Genomic DNA, 20,884 nt, shown 5'->3' on the forward strand with positions numbered 1-20,884 from the left:
CAAAATGGATACAACAAATAGAAGAGCCTATAATTTCTTAATGTTTTTGTTCACTTCCACTTTCTGTCCAAAAAGGGTTAAACAACCTCCCCCCCCCCCCCACCCCCACCACCCCCCGTCCCAATTTATGACTGTATATGTGGTTTTGGTCAAATGACCCACCTTCTGTTCCACTATTTACAAGCTTCACGTATTGAATGTGATGGGCTGCCTGGACGAGTGCAGCTACAACAGCGGTCAAATTTCAGTCCGGCAGCTTGCCTGGCACTGCACGCATCATATCGAAGATCATTCATTCCTAGCAACATTAGTTCAACATGGCTGCAGTGTACACCATTTGCAAGATGGGCCACAGCAACTCACCAAGGCTTTTAAACACCTCTGACCAAACCCATGACCTCTACCACAACCTACAAAATCAGAATCAGACAATTCATGACAGAGAAGGTTATTCCATCAACTTTGTCTGCGCCAGTTGAAAAGGCTACCTAACTAAATTCCACCTCCAATCGTCGGTCCACAGTTCTACAGGTTCCTGCTCTTTTCACTATACAACCAAAACACCTTTGAAATGCAGTGAGCTTCTCAGTAACTACTACTCTTTCAGGCTCTGAGTACCAGATCCATGTTACCCTTTGGATGAAAAAATACCTCAGTGGGCAATGAGGCACCTCCTGTACCTAATGAAGTGACCACTAAGTGTATGTTGTGATCTTCTGCTTCTGTAGCCCATCCACCTCACAGTTTGATGTGTTGTGCGTTCAGAGAAGCTCTTCTGCACACCACAGGTTATTTCTGTCAACTTCAACCAGTCTGGCCATTCTCCTCTGACCTCACTCAGTAACAGGGTGCTTTCTTCCAAATAACTGTTGCTCACTGTACGATTTTCTTTTGTTTCTCGCGCCACTCTTTGACTGTTGTGCGTGAAAACCCCTGGAGCTCAGCAGTTTCCAAGATACACAAACCACCCCGACTGGCACCAACAATCATTCCACAGTCAAAGTCACTTAGATCACATTTCTTCCCCCTTCTGATGTTTAGTCTGAAGAACAACTTGACTATTTCTGCGTCCTTTTATGCATTGAGTTGTGGTCGCATGGTTGGGCTGATTAGATACTTGCATTAACAAGGTGTACAGGTGCACCTAATAAAGTGGACACTAAGTGAATATTTGTTCTAGTTTATAACAGCATTGATAAACAAATATATCTTATTCCCAGGGTCAAAATATCTAATACTATAGGGCACACATTTGGGGGGAGAGTGGCTAAGATCACAGGAGGTATGCAGGGCAAGTTTTGTTTTTGAAACACAGAGTGGTGGATGGTAGGAATGCACAGCCAGGGTGGTCTTGGAAGCAAACATGATAAAGGCATTTTAGAGGCTTTTAGGTAGGCACATGAATATGCAGAAAATGGTGGGATGCAGATGTAATTTACTTACTAGTTTAGTACACCATTGTGGGCCAAGGGCATTATTCCAGTGCTCTGCTGTACTGTTTTATTTTCTCTAACCCCTTAGTTTTATCTGCCTCATCTGAGTCTCTATTCACATTGAACTCTAGTTCACAGAAACAAAGCTAGCTTATTAATCTTGCTTTATTGAACTGGATTTCTTCTTTCCTGTTCTAATATTGTGCCCCAGCTAATAAAAAGAAAGGTCCCTTATGCATTCTGAACTACCTCACTGACTTGGCCTGCTAATTTTAAGGATCTGTGTCTATACCAAGATATGTGTTACTTCAAACATTCCACTATCCTCTTGTATTTTGTGTATTCCTTTCCCTTGTTATAATTCCCAAAAACAATACCTCACAATACTTTGGATTAAAACTCCTTTTGTCACTTATCTATCCACATGACCTTTTGCTCCTGTATGTTGACTACTTTTTGTCAAGATGTAAACACTAGTGAAAAATCACTCAATATCCAACGAATTATCATCAATAGATTTCAATCCATAAACCTGAAAGAAGAGCAATGTCAATGTAATCACTATCGGTGAAAGTTAATCTCTTTCACAGGTCTTATTTTTAAACCGAGTTCTTGGTTGACTTACAAGTCTGATCCTCTATGTGCTGTTGGCACTGCGACTATGTAAGAATTAAATAGCATCATAAAATTTACCCTTTCTCAGATGAAAGATTATCCCAACATAAATCAAACACAACTCCAATGCTCAGATTAGACAGTTTCTACCTTCAAAGTGTACACTGAAATGAAAGTTTAATTTAGAGTTGAATAATACAGTATTAATCCCAGTAGATACAGTAAATGTAGATCCCTATAGTTGTACAAAGATATAAAACCCATGTTCTTTATCAGGTGAATGACACAATATAATAATCTCCATAAAGAACACTGGTATCACTCAAATATTGACACAACTTGCAAACATTAAGATGGAAATACAGTGGATTCCGGTTAATTAGGACACATAATTTTGTACATTTTGGTCCAATCAAGTGCGTTAATTAGCTGAAGTGTCATGGAAATAGTTAAAAAGGTATAAAAAAGACAAACTACCGTTTAACTGTGTAACTAATTATGTATTTAAATGAAATATGGAACAAATTAGAACACTACCAATACTACTATAAACGTGTACTAGTTCCTAATAGTTATCAATGGGGTATTAACCAGGGTACATTGTCGTACTCTTTTATTAATTGTAAATGAACAAAATCAGCGCGGACACCTAAGTGTGGATAATTCTTTGCCTCTATTGCCTTCCTGCCTGAAGTAGTGTCATGATCCACCAATAAATTTCCTGGCAGAAAACGATCAAAAATCATGACATTTTGAATCGGTGCCTTTAAAAACTGTTTGCTCTCAGCATGGCGTAGTTTCTAATGGCCACACAAGTACACACTAGTTAGAAACTGTTCTGCAACAGTCTCCTGTTCCAATTAAGCAGCACAGTGTCCCAAATAAACAAAGGCAACACCAGCTATTTTCTCCATTTGTTTTTGTTCTTTAATAGTTGTCTCAAATAAGCTGCTGCTCGATTAACCAATGGCCCAAATAACTGGAATCCACTATATATCCCAAGATCACAATGTCTAGAAATTATATAAACATTAATTAAAAATCTTGCATCCCACAGTTTAAGAAATTATAGCATCAACTGCAATAATGATTACAAGACAAAAATTACAGAATTCAGATTTAAAGCTTTCATACATCTTACGTGTTCCCAATGATTGAAATTAATTACCATCTCATAGGAAACATATATTAAACCATTAATTCATGACCCGTACAACACACACAAAATGCTGGAGGAGCTCAGCAGGCCAGACAGCATCTATAGAAAAGAGTACAGTCGATGTTTTGGGCCGAAACCCTTTGGTAGGTCTCAAGAGTCTTGGTCTGAAACGTCGACTGTACTCTTTTCCATAGTTGCTGCCCGGCCTGCGGAGTTCCTCCAGCATTTTGTTTGCTGCTGCTTAGATTTCCAGCATCTGCAGATTTTCTCAGGGTTTATGACTGAATTCATGACCCTCGATGAGTTAAAGATTAAACAGAACAATCTAATTTTGTGGCTATGGATTGTGGAAAATATAGACAGGTTAACAAACCACAAAAATATCAGTTCAAATTACATACAAATTACAAATCAAATTGGAAGGTTTGATAAATTCAAAACAGCATGAGAATATATACCAGTATTATTTTCAACAGCAGATACACAAAGCAAATAGAAGTCAAATATAGTATATTACATTGAAATCTTTTGCCCAATTGGCCTATGGTAGAGAAAGTTCCCTAACTTCTCCACTTCATAGTTCCTCATATCCAATTTAAAACATACACATATACCGTAGATACAATCTAACTTCACAGAACTGTCACGACTTTGGAGGAGAAGCTGGAGTTCAGGCTGAACCTTCTTCACACCAGACATTTTTTTCCTCCCAAATCATCTCCCATTCTAAAAAGCAACACAGCTGGGAGATCCACACTGCAGTGTTCCCATTGATATCAGTTGAGTTGGCCCAGCACATGATATGTAGAGGAGAAAGACATTAACCAAATACAGTGGCTTCGGACAAAAATTTCATAAAGTATTAATAAAATATCCAAAATATCATTAAGACACCTTAAGCACTGATTAATACTGCACTGATAGTTATCCCACTAACACTGTTTTCAAGCTTTATTGTATGGGAAGAACAAACTTCACCAAGTTTTTGATTTGCTTTTCTGCTGGTTTGGCACAACATTGTTTGGCCTGTTCTGTGCTGTACTGTTCTATTTTCTAAGTCACGTTCAGTGCTAGCACTAAAACAATAATTTCATCGGTCAGCTTTTGGAAGTTGTGAAATAATGATTTCTGGGAGATTACATTGCAATAGTTTGACATCAAATGAATTAGTGTGCTTTTAAATAGGTGAAATGCATTGCTAACAACATCCTACACTAGTAATTATTGTGCTGTGCACATTTATTGTGTAAGCTACAGAATCTAATCTATAGACAGGAGTTATCCGTTCCTGCCCAAAACTTCACTGCTATTTTATAGCAGAAAGCCTTCTCTTGCCTTAGACTTGATTCCTACTGCTCGAGTCAAAGCTTTCAATACCCTCAATTAAGTGTTGTTTTGAAGGAAGTGGAGTAAAAACAATCATTCCATCCTGGTTGGAGAAAGAGGTACAGCAGGGTATAAAGGAAATCAAAGTAGAAGCAATTGACAGGGTCATCTAGACATCTCCCCTCTGGCTCCTGTATCACAGTGGTTTAAGGCCAGGGGAGGGGAGTGGGGAGAGAAATATCCGTATCTTGTTGTTTACTTTGAACTTCCTGTGGAACATAATGGAACACACGTTCAGAAGTGTTTCTGAACCTGTCTCGGAATGCAGCAACACCTTCAGTAATCCCAGAGCACAATGAATCATTTGGCCATTCTTTGCATCCTCTAGTATAAATAACACTGCCCTAATTTTAGACTTTAAATACCATTTCTAAACAGTCTGCCAAATTTATCTGCCTAAAATTTGATACATTTCCCTGGAAGGGGTGTGACTGAGTGCATCTAGGGCATCTGAACAGGAAGCATCTCTCGCTCAGTTGATCAGGAATCATAACAATACCTCAAGAAAATCTTGGAACACTTACTGGAAGCTACCATGATACACCCATCTTCCATCCAAAGCCTCTTCCCTCATCAAATCTTCGATGAGAGAGGTTGAATATTTCAAAATCTTATCTTAACTCCCATTTCTTCCAGGCAAGTGGAAAAAAGGTCATCAGTTTCATGTACATCCAATCAGAGGCAAAGTTTACAGGACCCAAATTTAATTATTTTATTTTTATCTGGAGGTACAGCACAGAACAGGCCCTTCTGGCCTAATAAACCACCTTGCCCAGCAACTTACTGACTTCATCCTAGCCTAATCATAGGACAATTCACAATGACCAATTAGCCTACTGACTGGTACATCTTTGGACTGTAGGAAGAAACCCTACAGTGTAGTCACGGGGAGAATGTACAAACTCCTTATAGACAGTAGCAGAATTGAACTCCAAAATCCAACAACCCAAGCTCTAATAGTATCATACTAACCTCTACGCTACTGTGGCAATACCCATTTTATTCAGAAATATCTATGCGATCAGCTGTGGGTTGTGACTACACTAGATTGAATGAAGCACTGTTCCAATGATAACAAACAAGAGATAACCTTGACATTTTGGACAGTTACTTAAAAATGGAAAGGATGTCTAAAGGTTAGAAGAAGAAATTAAAATTATGAGCAAGACATATAGAAAAAAATTGTAAAAACATATATATGTCAAAAGATTAATCCTAGTAAATAGTGTTCCTGAAGGAGGGTCTGGGCCCAAAACGTCGAATGTTTATTCCCCTCTATAGATGCTGCCTGACCTACTGAGTTCTTCCAGCATTTTGTGTGTAATCCCATATACAGTACTATTATGTCAGAGGCAGGAAAATAAAATTAGGAACTTACTGTATTGATATATTAATCTACTGTGTTTTTTAATCCTACCAAGGACCCACATTCAGCAAAATTTGAAAGAATGACAGGTAGTTTCATGTGACACACAATATTTTGAGCAAAAATGCTGAGAAGCTGTGGTATTATTGAGTTGAAATTTAGATGGGACATTGACCAAGGATAAAATCTTAAAGCTAGGGATTGAGATTGAGGAGAGATGAAAAGCAATGTTTTCAACTCTTAAGACTGTGAATTAATAAGTACAACCAGGGTAATTTTTGATAACATCAGACAGAAAAGTGGATAAGATACATAATTATCTAAGATATGACCAAACAAGCTCAACAGAGCCATGTAGTTTACTCCTGTTTCTAATTCTTACATTCCTACAATAAAAAAAAACAGAATGCCACGATAAGATTTCAGAGCATGAGACAAGGGGAGAGAGAGAGTGGAGGGGTGCAGGAGTGAGAAAGACCAATTTTGTCTCAGAGTGTTCTAAGGAAACATAAGATTCCTACAGTGTGCCATTCAAAACTACTTAGTTCAAGGGTAATACAATCAAGATTTTATGGTATAATATAATTATCTTTTATTTTCAAGTTTATTTTTATTTTCCTGTTTGCACTTTTATCCCATTGTAAAGCACTTTGAACTACATCATCTGTATGAAAAGTGCTCTATAAATAAGTTATTAATAATATTTTATGGCATAATAATTTCTAATTCCTAAATATAAAGAACTTCATTGCATTTTTACTTTAAACCTGTCTATATTAAAGTCAACTGCTTGTACATATCACACATACTAACCATAAATATACATATACTGCCTGCTAAGTCTCTTTTAATTATCATGTGTTTTTATCCATAAAATCTGCACAACTTGCCTGAAGGGTTTCGCCTGAAATGTTGACTCTCTTAGATGCTACCTGACCTGCATTTTGTGTGCTTCTCTGGATTTCCAGCACTTGTACAAGCTCTGGTACTTATAACTTGCAGCAATTTATGCTTTTTGGTTATTAAAGTGAATGACTTACTTTAAACAAACGGGCAAAACCGTGAAAAAGTATTTGTCAGTAAAATATTTATAATTTTTAAACACTTCTACTGCTTATAAAACCACCTACCTCCTATCGTCTAGCGAAGGAGACAATAAAGCAAAAACTGGAGTAGAGATGGAACAGCAACAAACTATCCTGAGTGTCAGATCTTCCTGAACAATTAGTATCACAGCTCTTCGTCTGAAGATTTGATCATCAATCTTCTCCACAGCCCAGCCAAATTCCTAGAAAAGGGCTTAAATCTTTTGATATAGAATTCTTAGTGCTTGATCTTAAGGTAATCTCGAGGCAAAAATCACTCAGGACATTAAATCATTTCCCCTGGCCCCAGGAAAAGCAGAATCATACATCAAGGAAAGTCCATTTGGGCCATTGAGCAAACCAATTCCTATATCATAACATGGATAAAAAGAAATGCAATTGAAACCCTGAATTAACAGGGTTTGGGAAGAGTGCTATGTTGGTTTAAGGAACGAGAAGCAAGTGTAGAACAGAGACACTACCAATGAAATCAAAGCAAAATTACAAATTGGCTATTGAGAAATGGATTTAGATTTGAGGATAATCACAGAACATGTTGATAAAGGATAACTAGACCAATATCAGAAAGTGATGCTGCTCCTGGCTGCCTACAAAAGATCATGTCACCTCCAAGAGATGCTAACATATAGAGATAAATGTCAAGGTTGAGGTAGCTATGGTGGGACCATGTGAAGTAGTCTATTTACAGTTGAACTACTCAAGAGTAAAATTCAAAAATAAACTCTTAGGAATTCCTCAGCATCACAAGGCTCAGCTGAACGAACAGACAAAGGAACTCGATTTTCAAAACCAAAGGACCTGATCGTCCTTTTGTTCTTTAGTTGTCCTTGCCAGGTTAGGGCGACAGATTGGGAAATGCTGACGTAGGAAGGGTGTCGTGTACATCAGCCTATGAAAGTAAGCATGTGGTTAAGGTGGCAAATGGTACATTAGCTTTTATTGCACAGGTTTTGAAAACAAAAGTTAGAATGAATTTTACTCACATATGTGAAGGATGTAAGAAATAAAGTCAAGTCAAGTCAAGTCAATTACCCAGGCCATCGGTGATGCCAACCTGGAGCACCTGGTGTGGTTCTGGTTTCCTAACCCAAGGGACATACTTGTCATAGGAGTGCAACAAAGTATCACCAGACTGGTTCAGAGGATGGCACTATCGTCTGAAAGAGGATGTGTTAACAACTCCACTACTAATAGACTTCAGAAAAAATGAGAGCAGATCTCATTGAAACTTACAGAATTCTGACAGGGCTCAACAAACCCAATACACAAGGGATCTTTCCTGTAAGAAGGGTGTGTGCCGGAACAAAAGTTAGAATCTCAGGACAGGGCCAAGTCATTTGGGAGTGGGAGGACAAATTTCTTCAATGTGAAACTCCCCAACACTGGAGACAGAGGAAGCCAAGACAATGGAGATACTTAAGGTGCAGGTATACAGATTTCTAGATATTAAAACTTCAGAGTTATGGGGACAGAGCAGTAAGACTATATACATATGAGCTGATTTAGGCCATTCAGCCCAATGAGTCTGCACTGCCATTCCATCTGATTTTTTATCCTTCTCACCCCATTTTCTTGCCTTCTCCTCATAACCTTTGATGCCCTTACTAATCAAGAATCTAATAGCCTCCAATGTTAATATACCCAATGACTTGGCCTCCACAGCCATCTGTGGCAAAATTCGAAATTCACGGCATTCAAGCTAAAGATATTCCTCCTCATCTTTGTTCTAAAAGGACCTCCTTCTACTGAGGTTGTGCCCTCTGGTCCTAGACTCCCGCACTATTGGAAGCATCCTCTCCACATCCAATTTATTTTGACCTTTCAATATTCAGTGTGTTTTAATGAGATTTATGCCACCCCCCCCCCATCATCTCATTCATCTAAACTCCAGCAAGTACATGCCCATGACCATCAAACGCTCCTCATACATTAACTCTTTCATTCTCAGGATCATACTCGTAAAGCTATGGAGCCTCTCCAATGCCAGTGCATCCTTTTTTAGATATGGGGCCCAAACCGGCACACAGTACTCCAAATGTGGTCTGACCAATGCCTGAGAAAGCCTCAGTACATTCTTGCTTTTACATTTCAGTCCACTTGAAATGAACGGCAATGCTGCATTTGCCTTCCTTTCTACTGACTCAACCTGCAAGCTAACCTTTAGGGAAGGAGGTCCCAATATGGCAAGGGGTCCATGGCATAAAAATTTTTGGGAACTCTTGCTTCAGGGATTGATCATGTTGAATGGTGGAACAGTTTCAAAAGGCCAGAATGACCTATTCCTTTTACTTCTCTTTGTGCCAACTTCTGATAAAAGTATTGCCTGAAAGTTAAACAGATTTATTTTTAAAAAAGCTACTGTGTACCACATTTCCTGGTCTTTCATACCTGAATAGTAGTCTACTCAACTCGTGCCCATGTTCAAGTCTTCAGTCATCCAGCGATACCTCCAACCACTGACTAACACAGATGTCCCCAACAGTTGACATTACAGCAGCATGGTTACAAACCATCAAATATATTAGATTTGCAAACAAAGTAATATTTTATTGCTTATGCGATTAGCAGCAGTCTTCCAGATACCATCTTGTAGTACCTTTATGAAGTCATTGTTTGCTATTCTAGTTGTGAACCCCTCGTGGCTTCAGTTCAGCGAACTGGCAGTTAGTGTAACCCAGTCAGTGTCTGAAGGATGCTCAAGGACGCCTGCCTCGAAGTGCTCGACCTCGAGGGGATCTGACCGCCACCTGCAGATTCAGTGGTGCTTCTGGAGGAGATGGGGCTTCAGGAGATGGTGAGGGATCATATGTGCTGTTACCCCGAGAGAGGCTAGCAAGAGACACTCCAGCTGGCCCACTCACATGGGGCTGTGACTCAATGCCGCCGTTGAGTTGTGGCAGAGCAGACTGCAGAAGGTCTGAGATGTGACCGAACCCCCTATCAATACGCCCACCCAACCTTTCCAAACTAGTGGAAATGGTGCATGCCAGAGCCTGAATAGCACTAGTTTGAGCCTCAATCAATGACGCCAAAGTAGGTGCCACAGGCTCATGGACAGAGGGCTTCATTGCTGCATCGACAGAGTTGGCAACGCGCTCCATGGTAGACTGCAGGGTGGTAATACCTTGTGCCACAACCCCACAAAAAATGGATGCAGACTCTTCTACACTCTCAGACAGCGTGAGGCAGCTCTTTGGCAGTTTGTCCAAAGCTTGGAGCAACTGATGATGCTCGTGGAAAATCTTTCTTCTAAAGGCTGGGCCTGTGAGATCTGCATCTTTGTCCTCTTCAATACAGTTAGGACCAGAGGTTGCCCTGGAGTCATCGGTCTCCTGGACGGTCCTTTCCACTATGTTCAGCTCCTGTTCATTACTACTGAATAATTCATTATGTGAAGATCCATTTAGCTGACCGTCCATTCCACTGGAGATGTTTAGGTCAGTGCTGATGTAGTGGAAAGATGGGGCTGGTGACTGTGCATCTTCTGTGAAATGCTCCTCCTCCATCTCCTGTCCGATAAAGCCTAGGTAATGAGTCAGATCTGAAAAAGAGGGAGACAAGATTGGTGAGTCCTAGGATGGTGAATTAAGAACAGCACATGAACTTCTCTGGAGTGATTACTCAGTCAGTGTGATGACTGAAAAGAGCAGGTAAGAGAAATAGGAATGCACCCTGTGGTACTTGGCCTCCAGCCTTGCCATTCTCAAGGTTTCTCCTGCTGTTGGGCCCAATGATGTCCAGGGCTTCCTGCTCCATCTGGGTGAGATCTAGAATGGATGCTGGCCGTTCCCCGCAACTGGTTCTTTTCCTTGTTTTGTGGGCCAACTTCTCCTGCAGAAATAGTGAGAGTGAGTTACATGCTTCATCGTTAATGCAATGTTACATGCTAACACATCAGAGACGTGCGAACCAGCTGCATGCAGGGGGCGGGGGATGTAGCCAGTTAACAGCCATGTTTATTGGTTTTGTGTAGAAAACGAAGGGCTTCAATTTATTTACTGCCCTTAACATTATTTCTGAAGTAGTCACTGCTGTAATGTAGGAAATGTTGTGGCCAACTTGCATAAAACATATGCCTCCACGAAAATATGAGTGACTATATTACTTTTCTTCCACGTGATATTGACCAGATAGGAGATGTGAAAAGTTTTCAAGATTTTAATCACTGCTCACATCTAATTCTGTGGGCTTTCCTTCAAGCGTCCTCACCTTTAGGCTTACCTGTGTAAATAGATACCTTGCTGACAGTTTATAAATTTGAGATCAACCAAACTACCTTGATCCCTACACCTCCTTCCTCACCACAACTCAAGGTTCCAAACAGTCCTTCCAGGTGAAGGCAACACTTCACCTGTGAATCTGTCAGGGTCGTCTACTGCAGTGCTTCTCAGCTTTTCTGCTCATGGCCCACTTGAGACTATCATTTACCTCTGTGGCCCCCACCCTACAATGTCTCCATTAGTTGCTAAGGCATTTTTTGTCAACTGTACTATTTATTCCAATATACAGTCAATATTTATGTCTTAACAGGTTATCGGTGTTATTATATGTTAAATATAACGTTGGCGGTGTGTATGATAAATAAAACTATTTCAAAGTTCTAAATACGATAGTTTATTTATAATAAATAATGAAACTATAACCAGCAATGAAAAAGCACTTAATATTGTTACTTTGGGTATTTAGTAAGATCCTTGACACAGATGAAAACTAGTGAGTTTATGAATATCTGGCTGGAACTTGGTTAGAGATAATCAAAGATCACTTCCTTTCACAACATCAAGACGGTTACAAGCTTTTGAAAGCAGTTGAAGAGCTTGACTAAAACCACATTCACCTAGATGAGAGGTGGGAAATCCAATTAAAAACTTAGCTTTCTCGCAAAGCTGTGGAAACAGTAGATATTCAAAAATGTTGCTTGCTGTGTTTGAATTTTGCTTGAGCTGTTTTATCACTCTGCAGCTCAATAAGACATTCTTGCAATGTCGTGACAACATCATTCACACACACACACATATATATATATATATATATATATATATATATAGCTAGCCAGAGTGGAGATATGTCTCGACCAGAGGAGGTACAAGTACTCCTTCCCTCCATTAGCCTGCAGGTCACCCTTGGGCAAGGTGTAGCACCTGCTTAGATCCTCGATCAGGATCACGTGAAGCCATGGGAGCAGGTGGTGGATGGTCGTATGAGCAGCTGGTGCATATCACAAGTCCTGGTTATGCGACCACTGACACATAGCAGTAACAACCATGACAGCAAACTAGGTAGAGAGTAGGCTCTATAGAAAATTAGTAAAAGTCAAAGAATTATTATAAGTATAATCCCACGTGAAAAAGTATCAGTATTGAATATACATGTAAAAATAAAACCAGCTTTTTAAGTAATACTTTTTTAAAATAATTTATTTATTGGGCTTTTAAAAAAATTATATTATATATTCAAGTCCTATGTAGCAATAAGGAGCATGCACTAACCAAGAAGAGTGATTTGAACTTCCTTTCAAAATAACAAGTAACAGGGATTTAATAGAAGTTGTAGTGGTCGCTAGTGATGCAGTGGTAGAACGTGTGAAGTCTCACCTCTCTGCAGTTTAACCATTTCTGGCAGATGACCCACTGCAGTAACTGCAGCCTTCATGTCATGTTTTATAAGTAATATAACATGCACAGGTCAGTGGAAGGCAAACAGAACCGGCCTCTTAGTATATACTCACTCACTGGGGCTAAGAGCAGATCTGCAGTTTGTGGATGTGCAACAGGGCTCAGCAGGCCGCCCTGCAGGCTGTTCCTGTGAACTGTGATTTGTGCGTGGTCAAGCAGGAGAGAGATTGATATGCCACCAACCCCCAAACACAACTAAGCTATTTTGCTGCCTCAAGCACATCTTACCATCCATTTCATCCAATTACATATACTCATTTCGTTTTTATGTATATATTTTAGTAATACTTCATTAAAACAGTAAACTTATCATGGCCTATTCAGAAACTTCTGTGGCTCCCAGCTTCTTGTTTTTTTTAAACGTGGCCACAACAAAACCTGGCATAGCCCCCGGGAGACCATATGGCTTACATTGAGCATCACTGGTCTACTGTATCTAGTGTTGCTTCCTCTACGTTGGTGAGACCTGATGATAATTGAAAGACTGTTTTTTGAGCATCTTCTATGTCTACCACAAAAGGAAGGGTCTCCAGGTGGCCACCCATTTCAATATGTCTGTCCATGACCTCCTCGAGTGCCATGATCAGTCCATACTCAGGTTGGTGGCGCATCACCTCAGATTCCATATGGATAGCCTCCAACCTGATGGCATGAAGATTGATTTCTCTAACTTTCAGTAATTTCCACTCCCCTTCTCTCCTTGTCCATTCCCTGTTCTGACTCTCCTCTTTTCTTCACATGCCCTCTGGTGCCCTTTCTCCTTCTCCCATGATCCACCCTTCTCTCCTATCAGATTCATTCTTCAGCCCTTTACCTCTTCCCCCTATCACCATTTTGCTCCTTACTTCAGCCCCCCCCAGATGATCTCACCTAGCACCTGCCAGCTTGTACTCCTTCCCCTCCCCTCCCCTTATTCTGGCCTGTCTCCTTCCTTTCCAGTCCTCATAATGGGTCTCACCCGAAATGGCGACTGTTTGTTCCTCATCAATAGATGCTGCTTGATTTACTGAGTTCCTCCAGCATTTTGTAAGTGTTGCTCTAGATTGCCATCATCTGCAGAATCTCAGGTTTAGATTTGTACCTTTCCCTGTTTCCCATTCCGCAGAAGCTCCGACTTGCCGAGTGTTTCCAGCATTTTCCATACTTCTTTACAACATTGAAACAATTTGGCCCATTACCCTCTGCTGGCTGCCAGTTCAGTGCCATCAACCCCATTCCCCCACATTTCCTTGCAACTCTCTCACACACCCACCAGCTCTCCTCAATAACTCCTAATTAGCCCATACACCTACCTACATTAGGAATAATATAACCAATTAGTAATCCACTGGCCATCTGGAAGCAAACTAGAGCACACAGGAGACCGATCAGAGGAGAACATGGAAGCTCCATACAGACAGCGCTAGAGATTAGGAATGAACCCATTTTGCAACAGATATCAGTCAACGGTTTTACCTGTATAGATGTGCCACCCCTTCCACACCAACTTCTGAAAGGGCACGGCAGTACAGTAGTGCAGCAGTTAGCACATCACCTTGTAGTGCCAGGGACCACTGATTCAATCCTGCTGCTGTCTGTAAGGCATTTGCACATGCTCCCTGTGACCGTGTGCGTTTCTTCTGAGTGGTCTGCTTCCCCCCATATTCCAAACAGGTACGGTTGATAATAGGGTTAATGAGTTGGCACTGGAAGCATGGGGACACTTGTGGGCTGCCCCCAGCTTAATCCTTGGACGATGTTGATTGTTGATGCAAAATGATGCCTTTCACTGTGTTTTGATATGGTGTGACAAAGCTCACCTTATCTTACCCTTAACCCATGCTGCATGAAATCTAGTTACACATTATGCACAGTGATTCACAGTGACTGCTGGGTTAGCAAAATCCCAGTTTAAAAATTCTCATCTTTATTTTCATATGCTTCATGGTTTCACCCCACTCCCCATGCTACAACCTCTACACTATCTGCACTCATCTAATACTGTCCTCTTAAGAGTCACGCAGATGGGAAAGACGTCATTCAGTCCTACTTGTCCATGCTCACCAAGATGCTCACTACTTGAGAATTACTGAATTTAATCACTCCACCACAAGACCATAAGACATAGGAGCAGAATGCGGCTATTTGGTCCATTGATTCTGCTCCACCATTTCATCATTGGCTGATTCATTTTCCCTCTCAGCCCCAATCTCCAGCCTTCTCCCCATAACTCTTCATGCCCTGACTAATCAAGAATTTATCAACCTCTGCCTGAAATATACCCAAAGGCTTGGCCTCCACCGCCACCTTTGGCGATGAATTCCACAGATTCACCCACCACTGTCTGGCTAAAGAAATTCTTCCTCATCTCTACTCTAAAAGGACACCCCTCTACTCTGAAGCTGTGTCCTAGACACTCCCACCATAGGAAACATCTTCTCCACATCTACTCTATTACATTCACATACCAAGGTCAAAATACCATGACTTATGCTTTCAAGCATGTCTAACTTTTTCACTTCTCTCTTAAGAAGCTCTTTGAACCCTATCTATTAGTAAATTGATTTAATTGCTCTTACTGTTCACAGAAAGACTTTGTTTGATATCCTTCCTGGGATGTTTTTCTCCAGCAAAGATGCTGAAAGATTTGAAAAGTCAAAACTTTTTCTTTACAGAAGGCTGACAGAAATGTATAACATGATGAGGGGTTTGCACAGAGTGGATAGCAAGCAGCTGGTCCCACTGGAGAGTGCTGAGGATTAAAGGTGAAACATTAAGGGAAAGAGAATTAAGAGCGACACAAAGAAAACCTTTAAAAAAATCAGCATGTGGCTGCAATCTGAAATGTACTGCCTGCAGATGTGGTGGAAGGAGATTCTGTTCTGGCCTTCAAGGAAGGAAGGAATTAAATAAATATGCTCAGTGCCAACTTTATTGGGTACATCTGCTCATTAATGCAAATATCTAATCAGCAAATCATGTGGCAGCAACTCAATGCATAAAAGCATGCAGACATGGTCAAGAGGTTCAGTTATCTCTATAATATCTGGAAGGAAGTGGGATGGTCAAGGAATGCAGGAGGGAGACGGTGGGATTGAGGTTTGGGCACACAGGGTTAAATAATACATTGTTCTTAATGAAGAAATACAGTAATGAGTATTGTAATCAACAAGATACAGTTGAGCATATTCTGGTGAGGTGCCCAAGATATAGTCAAGGGAGAGGATGGTTGATTTCAAAGTTATCACATTATAAAACACAACTTAACATTAAAAATATTTTGCAGAAAGGATCGCAGGATTATTGCTTTAAATATATATAGCACAGTTCCTTGAGAATACAGTTTTTTTTTTTTTTTTTTACAGAATTTGATAGATATACATACATTTAACATTTAGATATCCTGACCCATATTCCAGTTCAGAAGGTGGTGGTAATGCACCATAAAGCTGTTTGTCAACCGCCATAAAACCGCAGAAGGAGAGGTTCATTTCCTGTTCATGCCAAACATCAGAATGGGGAGTAAATCTGATCCAAGTGACTGATGGTGGAATGATTGTTGGTATCAGACGAAGAGGTTTGAGTATCTAAAACTGTTGATGCCCCCCTGGGATTTTCATGCACGACAGTCTCTAACGTTTACAGAGAATGGTGCAATAAAGAAAAACAAAAATCCAGTGAGCGGCAGTTCTGTGGGTGAAAGCATCTTGTTAACCAGAGGTCAGAGGAGAATAGCCAAATTGGTTTAAAGTGACAGGAAGCAGACTGACTCAAATAACCACAACAGTGGTGTGCAGAAGAGCATCTCTGAATGCACAACATGTCGAACCTTGAAGTGGATGGACTACAGCAACAAAAGACCATAGCGGGTTCTACCCCTGTATCTAATGAAGTGGCCACTGAGGCTACGTCCACTCTAGACTGGATAATTTTGAAAGCGCTGGTTTCACGTGAAAATGATAGGTGTCCACACCAAGCATTTTTGAAAATACCTCTGTCCACATTAAAACGGGTATTTGGGTGAATCTCCTCCTACTGGGCATGTGCAAGACTCATCTACAGAAAACAAGTGACATGTTTGGTGTCGAATCTCACTGTGAAAGTGCACGTTTTTGCAGTTACAGACTAGAAAAACTCAAAAGGAAGTTGCCAAACGATGGACAGCTGTTGGCTCTCGCACAGGAGGACTTAAAACAAAAAAAAGCTGGAGCATATGGAAGCAACCAACAGGGAGTTCACAGACAGTATGACCCGGCTGACGATGAACATTGAAAAACTGACCAACTCTGTTGCATTAACGAAGCACCTTGTTAAATGTATAAAACATGTCTGCATGAGTGTTATCTTGTATTTCCATACAATATTACAGTAGGCTGTTACACATCTATTGTCAGAGAAGTACTTGCATAAATAGGTAAACCACCTTCATACAAGCAAGGACAGAAAACAGGGCAAAGTGAGATTTATTCAGTAAGTTATGGGTCAAAGTATTTGGTGATCACATTTCTAACTTCTCTGGCTTCAGTCTCGTTGCCATCTGTTCTGAAATTGTTTGGTTGTGCGGGGGTTGTGTTCAAGAAAACAACGGAATGCTGTGCTGCCGCCATTATCTGTTCCGGCACGTCATGACAGCGTTTTAAAAACTCTCCGGTTACCCCGTCCACACTGCTTTGCCCAATCGCCATTTTCAAATTTACACACTCTGGAGGGCGTTTTAGAAAAGCTCCGTTTTCGGGGGAGGAAATCACCGTTTCAGTGTGGACGGAGGGTCAAAACGAAGAGAAAAAGCTTTGGTTACGGATTTATCCGGTCTAATGTGGACGTAGCCTGAGTGTATATAGCAATGAAAATTTTGCAAGGCTAGAGAATGGAATCGGTTAGACTGGAACTAATGAAATGCTTGAGTGGAAAACCAGTGCAGAGATGTTTGCCTGAATCACCTCCTAAAGTGCTGTAACTTTGATTCCATCCAAATGCAGATTACATTTAACATGGTGCTTCAGAGCAGACTTACAAGGAAAGCAAAGCCAATGCAAAAATGATGGAGTGGACACAAAATTTAGCCAGAGAATCAAAAACGCAGATCTGAGAAGATTTGACATGTCAACAGACACTTGAAAATTTCTACAGAAAGGGTTAAAGGTGATAATATTAAAACTGATTCTGATAACCATAACAGTGGCTTTTCAGATTGTAAGGAAGGGCCCTTCCTCCAGACGAGTGACATCAGAGACGACCGATGACGATGTCTGGAACAATAAACAACCAACTGGTGGAACTCTGCTTGGTCAAGCAGTCCGTATGAGATAAAGAAACTGTCGACATTCCTGTTTGAAACCCTGCATCCGAACTAGCCCTGCAGCCAGTTTCAGCCCGAAACGTTGGCAATTCCTGCTCCTGATGCAGGCTTTTGACCTGAAGCTTCAACAATTTCTTTTCTCCCACATATGCTGCTCAGCCCGTTGAGTTCCTCCAACAGATTGCTTGTCGTGCCTCCAGGGATCATTTCCACCCCCCCCCCCCCCCAGACATGACCTGGAGGAAGAAGCAAGTTTAGTGGGCTAAGGGCAGGCTAAAATAATGGAGTATGCCTGAACACTTCTGTTGTTGGGGGGGGAGGGGGAAGCATATGGACCACAGCCATTTCTGATGTGAACACATGCCTTCATCATGATACATGAGAAATCAGTTTTATCGTACCCTCTTCTTATTGGTGAGGAGGTACAGAAGTCTGAAGACCATCAATGATTCAAGAACAGCTTCTTCCCCTCTGCTATCTGATTTCTTAAGACCACAAGACACAAGAACAGAATTAGGTTATTCAGCCCATTGAATCTTCTCCACCATGTCTGAGTTGTTATTATCTCTACTCCATTCTCCTGCCTTCTTTCTGTAACCTTTGACACCAAGAACCTCCACTTTAAATATACTCAATGACATGACCTCCACAGCCATCCGGGGTAATGAATTCCACAGATTCACCAGCCTCTGGCTAAAGAAATTCCTTCTCATCTCTGATCCAAAGGGTTGTCCTTGTATTTTGAGCTGTGCCATGTTTTGTTACTAAACATCAGGCAGGAGGTACAGAAGCCTGCCAGACAATGATTCAGGAACAGTTCTTTCCCCTCTGATATCTATGAACCCAAGAACACACCTCATTAGTCTTTCTGTTGCATTATTTTGCAGTGTATAATGATGTTATGACTTTGAACTGCCCTGCAGCCGCAGAACAGACTTCACATCATGAGAGAGACAGTGATAATGAACCTGATTCTGAAACCTGCCAGCACAAGGACTGATGACTGGTTGGAGCAGAGTGGCTGGGGGCGAACTCCTGCTGCCACCATGCTTACCTTCGCAGTCCAGGTCAGGCCATTGAACTTCTTGCGGCACTGCAGCCAAGTCTTTGGCACCTCACTCTTGGCATTAACCCAGTGTGCCACCTCCATCCAGGCCTGGTGCACCTTCTCCCTGGGCACACTCCTGCCCTCGGAGGGGAAAAATATCTCCCTGCGAGCCCTCACCTGCTCCAGCAGAACCTGCACTGCTCTATCGCTGAAGCGCGGGGTCCGAGGCTCCGACATGGCGGCGAGAAACAAAACCCGAACCCGGGGCAGGCTGAGGGGGAAAGATGTTTGGGTGGGGGGGGGGGGGGGGTAATCAGAAGGCTGGAAATTCGTCGTCGGGGGTCGGCCGGAAACACCCACCCTCCGGCCAGCCCGTCCCTCATCGGACATTCACACACACATATATGGCCCCGCCGGCCAATGGAGACCCAGAGTTTCCTGCCCATCATGTGGAGCGCAGCTAATCGGAGAAGCGGACTGACGAGGACCCGCCCACGCCGGCCCGATGTGCGCCCGCACTAAAATTGGCATCGCAAAATGGCGACGGTGAGGGTCTTTGGCCGAGGGATGTACGCTGGTATTGAGCAAATTAAAGGCTTTCACAGTTAGACTCAGGTTTAATATCACCTGCATATATCGTGAAATTGGTTGTTTTTGCGGCAGCAGTACAATGCGATACATAATAACGGGAAAAACTGAATTACAGTAAATGCATCTATCTACAGGAATAGAAATTTTAAAAACGTAGTTAGGTAGTATGCATTGGTTGTAATGTCCATTCAGAAATCAGGTGGCAGAGGGGAAGAAGCTGTTCCTGAATTGTTGAGTGTGTGCCGTCATGATGGCAGCAATGAGAATATCCTGGGTGATGGGGGTTCTTAATGAAGGATGCTGACTTCTTGAGGCATCGCTCTTTGAAGATGTCCATCTCTCAGGTTAAAAAGTGTACATTTTCCGCTGATGGGGTAGCCGCTTGCGAAGGAAACAGAGGGACGAAAGTATCGGGAAAGAAAAGAGTTGTAAAGTGGAGGAAATAACAGGGAGAAGGGGTTAGAGGGGATGGGGACAGTAGAAGGTGGTGGACGGGTAGGTAGGAGAGGAGATTGGAGTAGAACCTTGTGAAAAGATTAGGGGTGGACAGAAAAGAAAGGGGGAATTGAATAGAATAACAGGGTAAAGAAAGGTCATGTTAGTCATATAAGATATTATACCACGTGCTGAATAAGTATTGAAACACTGTTGTAGGAAAGCAGCATACATCATCAGAGATCCACATCACCAAGGCCATGCTCTTTTCTCGCTGCTGCCATCAGGTAGAAGGTACAAGAGCCCCAGGACTCACACCACCTGGTTCAAGAACAGTTACTACCCCTCAATCATTACACTCTTTGAACAAAGGGGTAAACTCTGTGCATTTGCCCATCTATTGAGATGTTCCCACAACCAATGATCTCACTGCAAGGACTCTTTATCTTGTTATTTCATGTTCTCGCTATTTATTTATATTTGCATTTGCGGTTTGCTGCCTTCTGTACTATAGATGATCTTTTCATTGATCCTGTCAGAGTTACCATTCTATCGATTTGCTGAGTATGCCCGCAGGAAAATGAATCCCAAGGTTGTATGTAGTGATGTATTTGTTCCCTGATAATAAAATTTACTTTGTACACAACTAATATAAGCTGATATATTTTAAAAGCACTTAAAACAACTAAATCACTAACAACGTTTAAATTTTACTTTTAAACTGCATGCAAAACAATCACAAAATGTGCACACGATACAAACTGTTGTTCTTATTACTACCTTAAACTCTTA

At 41.4% G+C, this 20,884-nt stretch overlaps 1 protein-coding gene across 2 annotated transcripts; it reads right to left on the reverse strand.

Annotated features, from left to right (window-relative positions):
• Window positions 1-2,178: 2,178 nt before the first annotated feature.
• On the reverse strand, window positions 2,179-19,351 carry LOC140734968 (uncharacterized). Of its 2 annotated transcripts, none has more exons than XM_073059734.1 (3): window positions 19,244-19,351; window positions 10,737-10,896; window positions 2,179-10,606 (listed from the first exon to the last, which is right to left on the reverse strand). In XM_073059734.1, the coding sequence occupies exons 1-3, from the start codon at window positions 19,301-19,303 to the stop codon at window positions 9,762-9,764; spliced, it is 1,065 nt and encodes a 354-aa protein (XP_072915835.1). In that variant the 5' UTR covers window positions 19,304-19,351; the 3' UTR covers window positions 2,179-9,761. The 2 variants fall into 2 exon arrangements, with proteins under 2 accessions (XP_072915835.1, XP_072915827.1); XM_073059726.1 differs by having other exon boundaries at window positions 19,073-19,350.
• Between the last annotated feature and the right edge of the window lie 1,533 nt (window positions 19,352-20,884).

Source organism: Hemitrygon akajei, chromosome 1, assembly GCF_048418815.1.
Source record: "Hemitrygon akajei chromosome 1, sHemAka1.3, whole genome shotgun sequence".
Lineage (NCBI taxonomy): Eukaryota > Metazoa > Chordata > Chondrichthyes > Myliobatiformes > Dasyatidae > Hemitrygon > Hemitrygon akajei.

Bases quoted from the DNA above. Each gene is read 5' to 3' on its own strand.
- LOC140734968 (XM_073059726.1), bottom strand. From the start codon at position 19,303: ATGTCGGAGCCTCGGACCCCGCGCTTCAGCGATAGAGCAGTGCAGGTT. The intron at 10,897-19,072 runs GTAAGCATGGTG...CTATTTCTGCAG, and splicing joins GCCTGACCTGGACTGCGAAG to GAGAAGTTGGCCCACAAAAC. The intron at 10,607-10,736 runs GTGCATTCCTAT...CCTCTTTTTCAG, and splicing joins TGGAGGCCAAGTACCACAGG to ATCTGACTCATTACCTAGGC.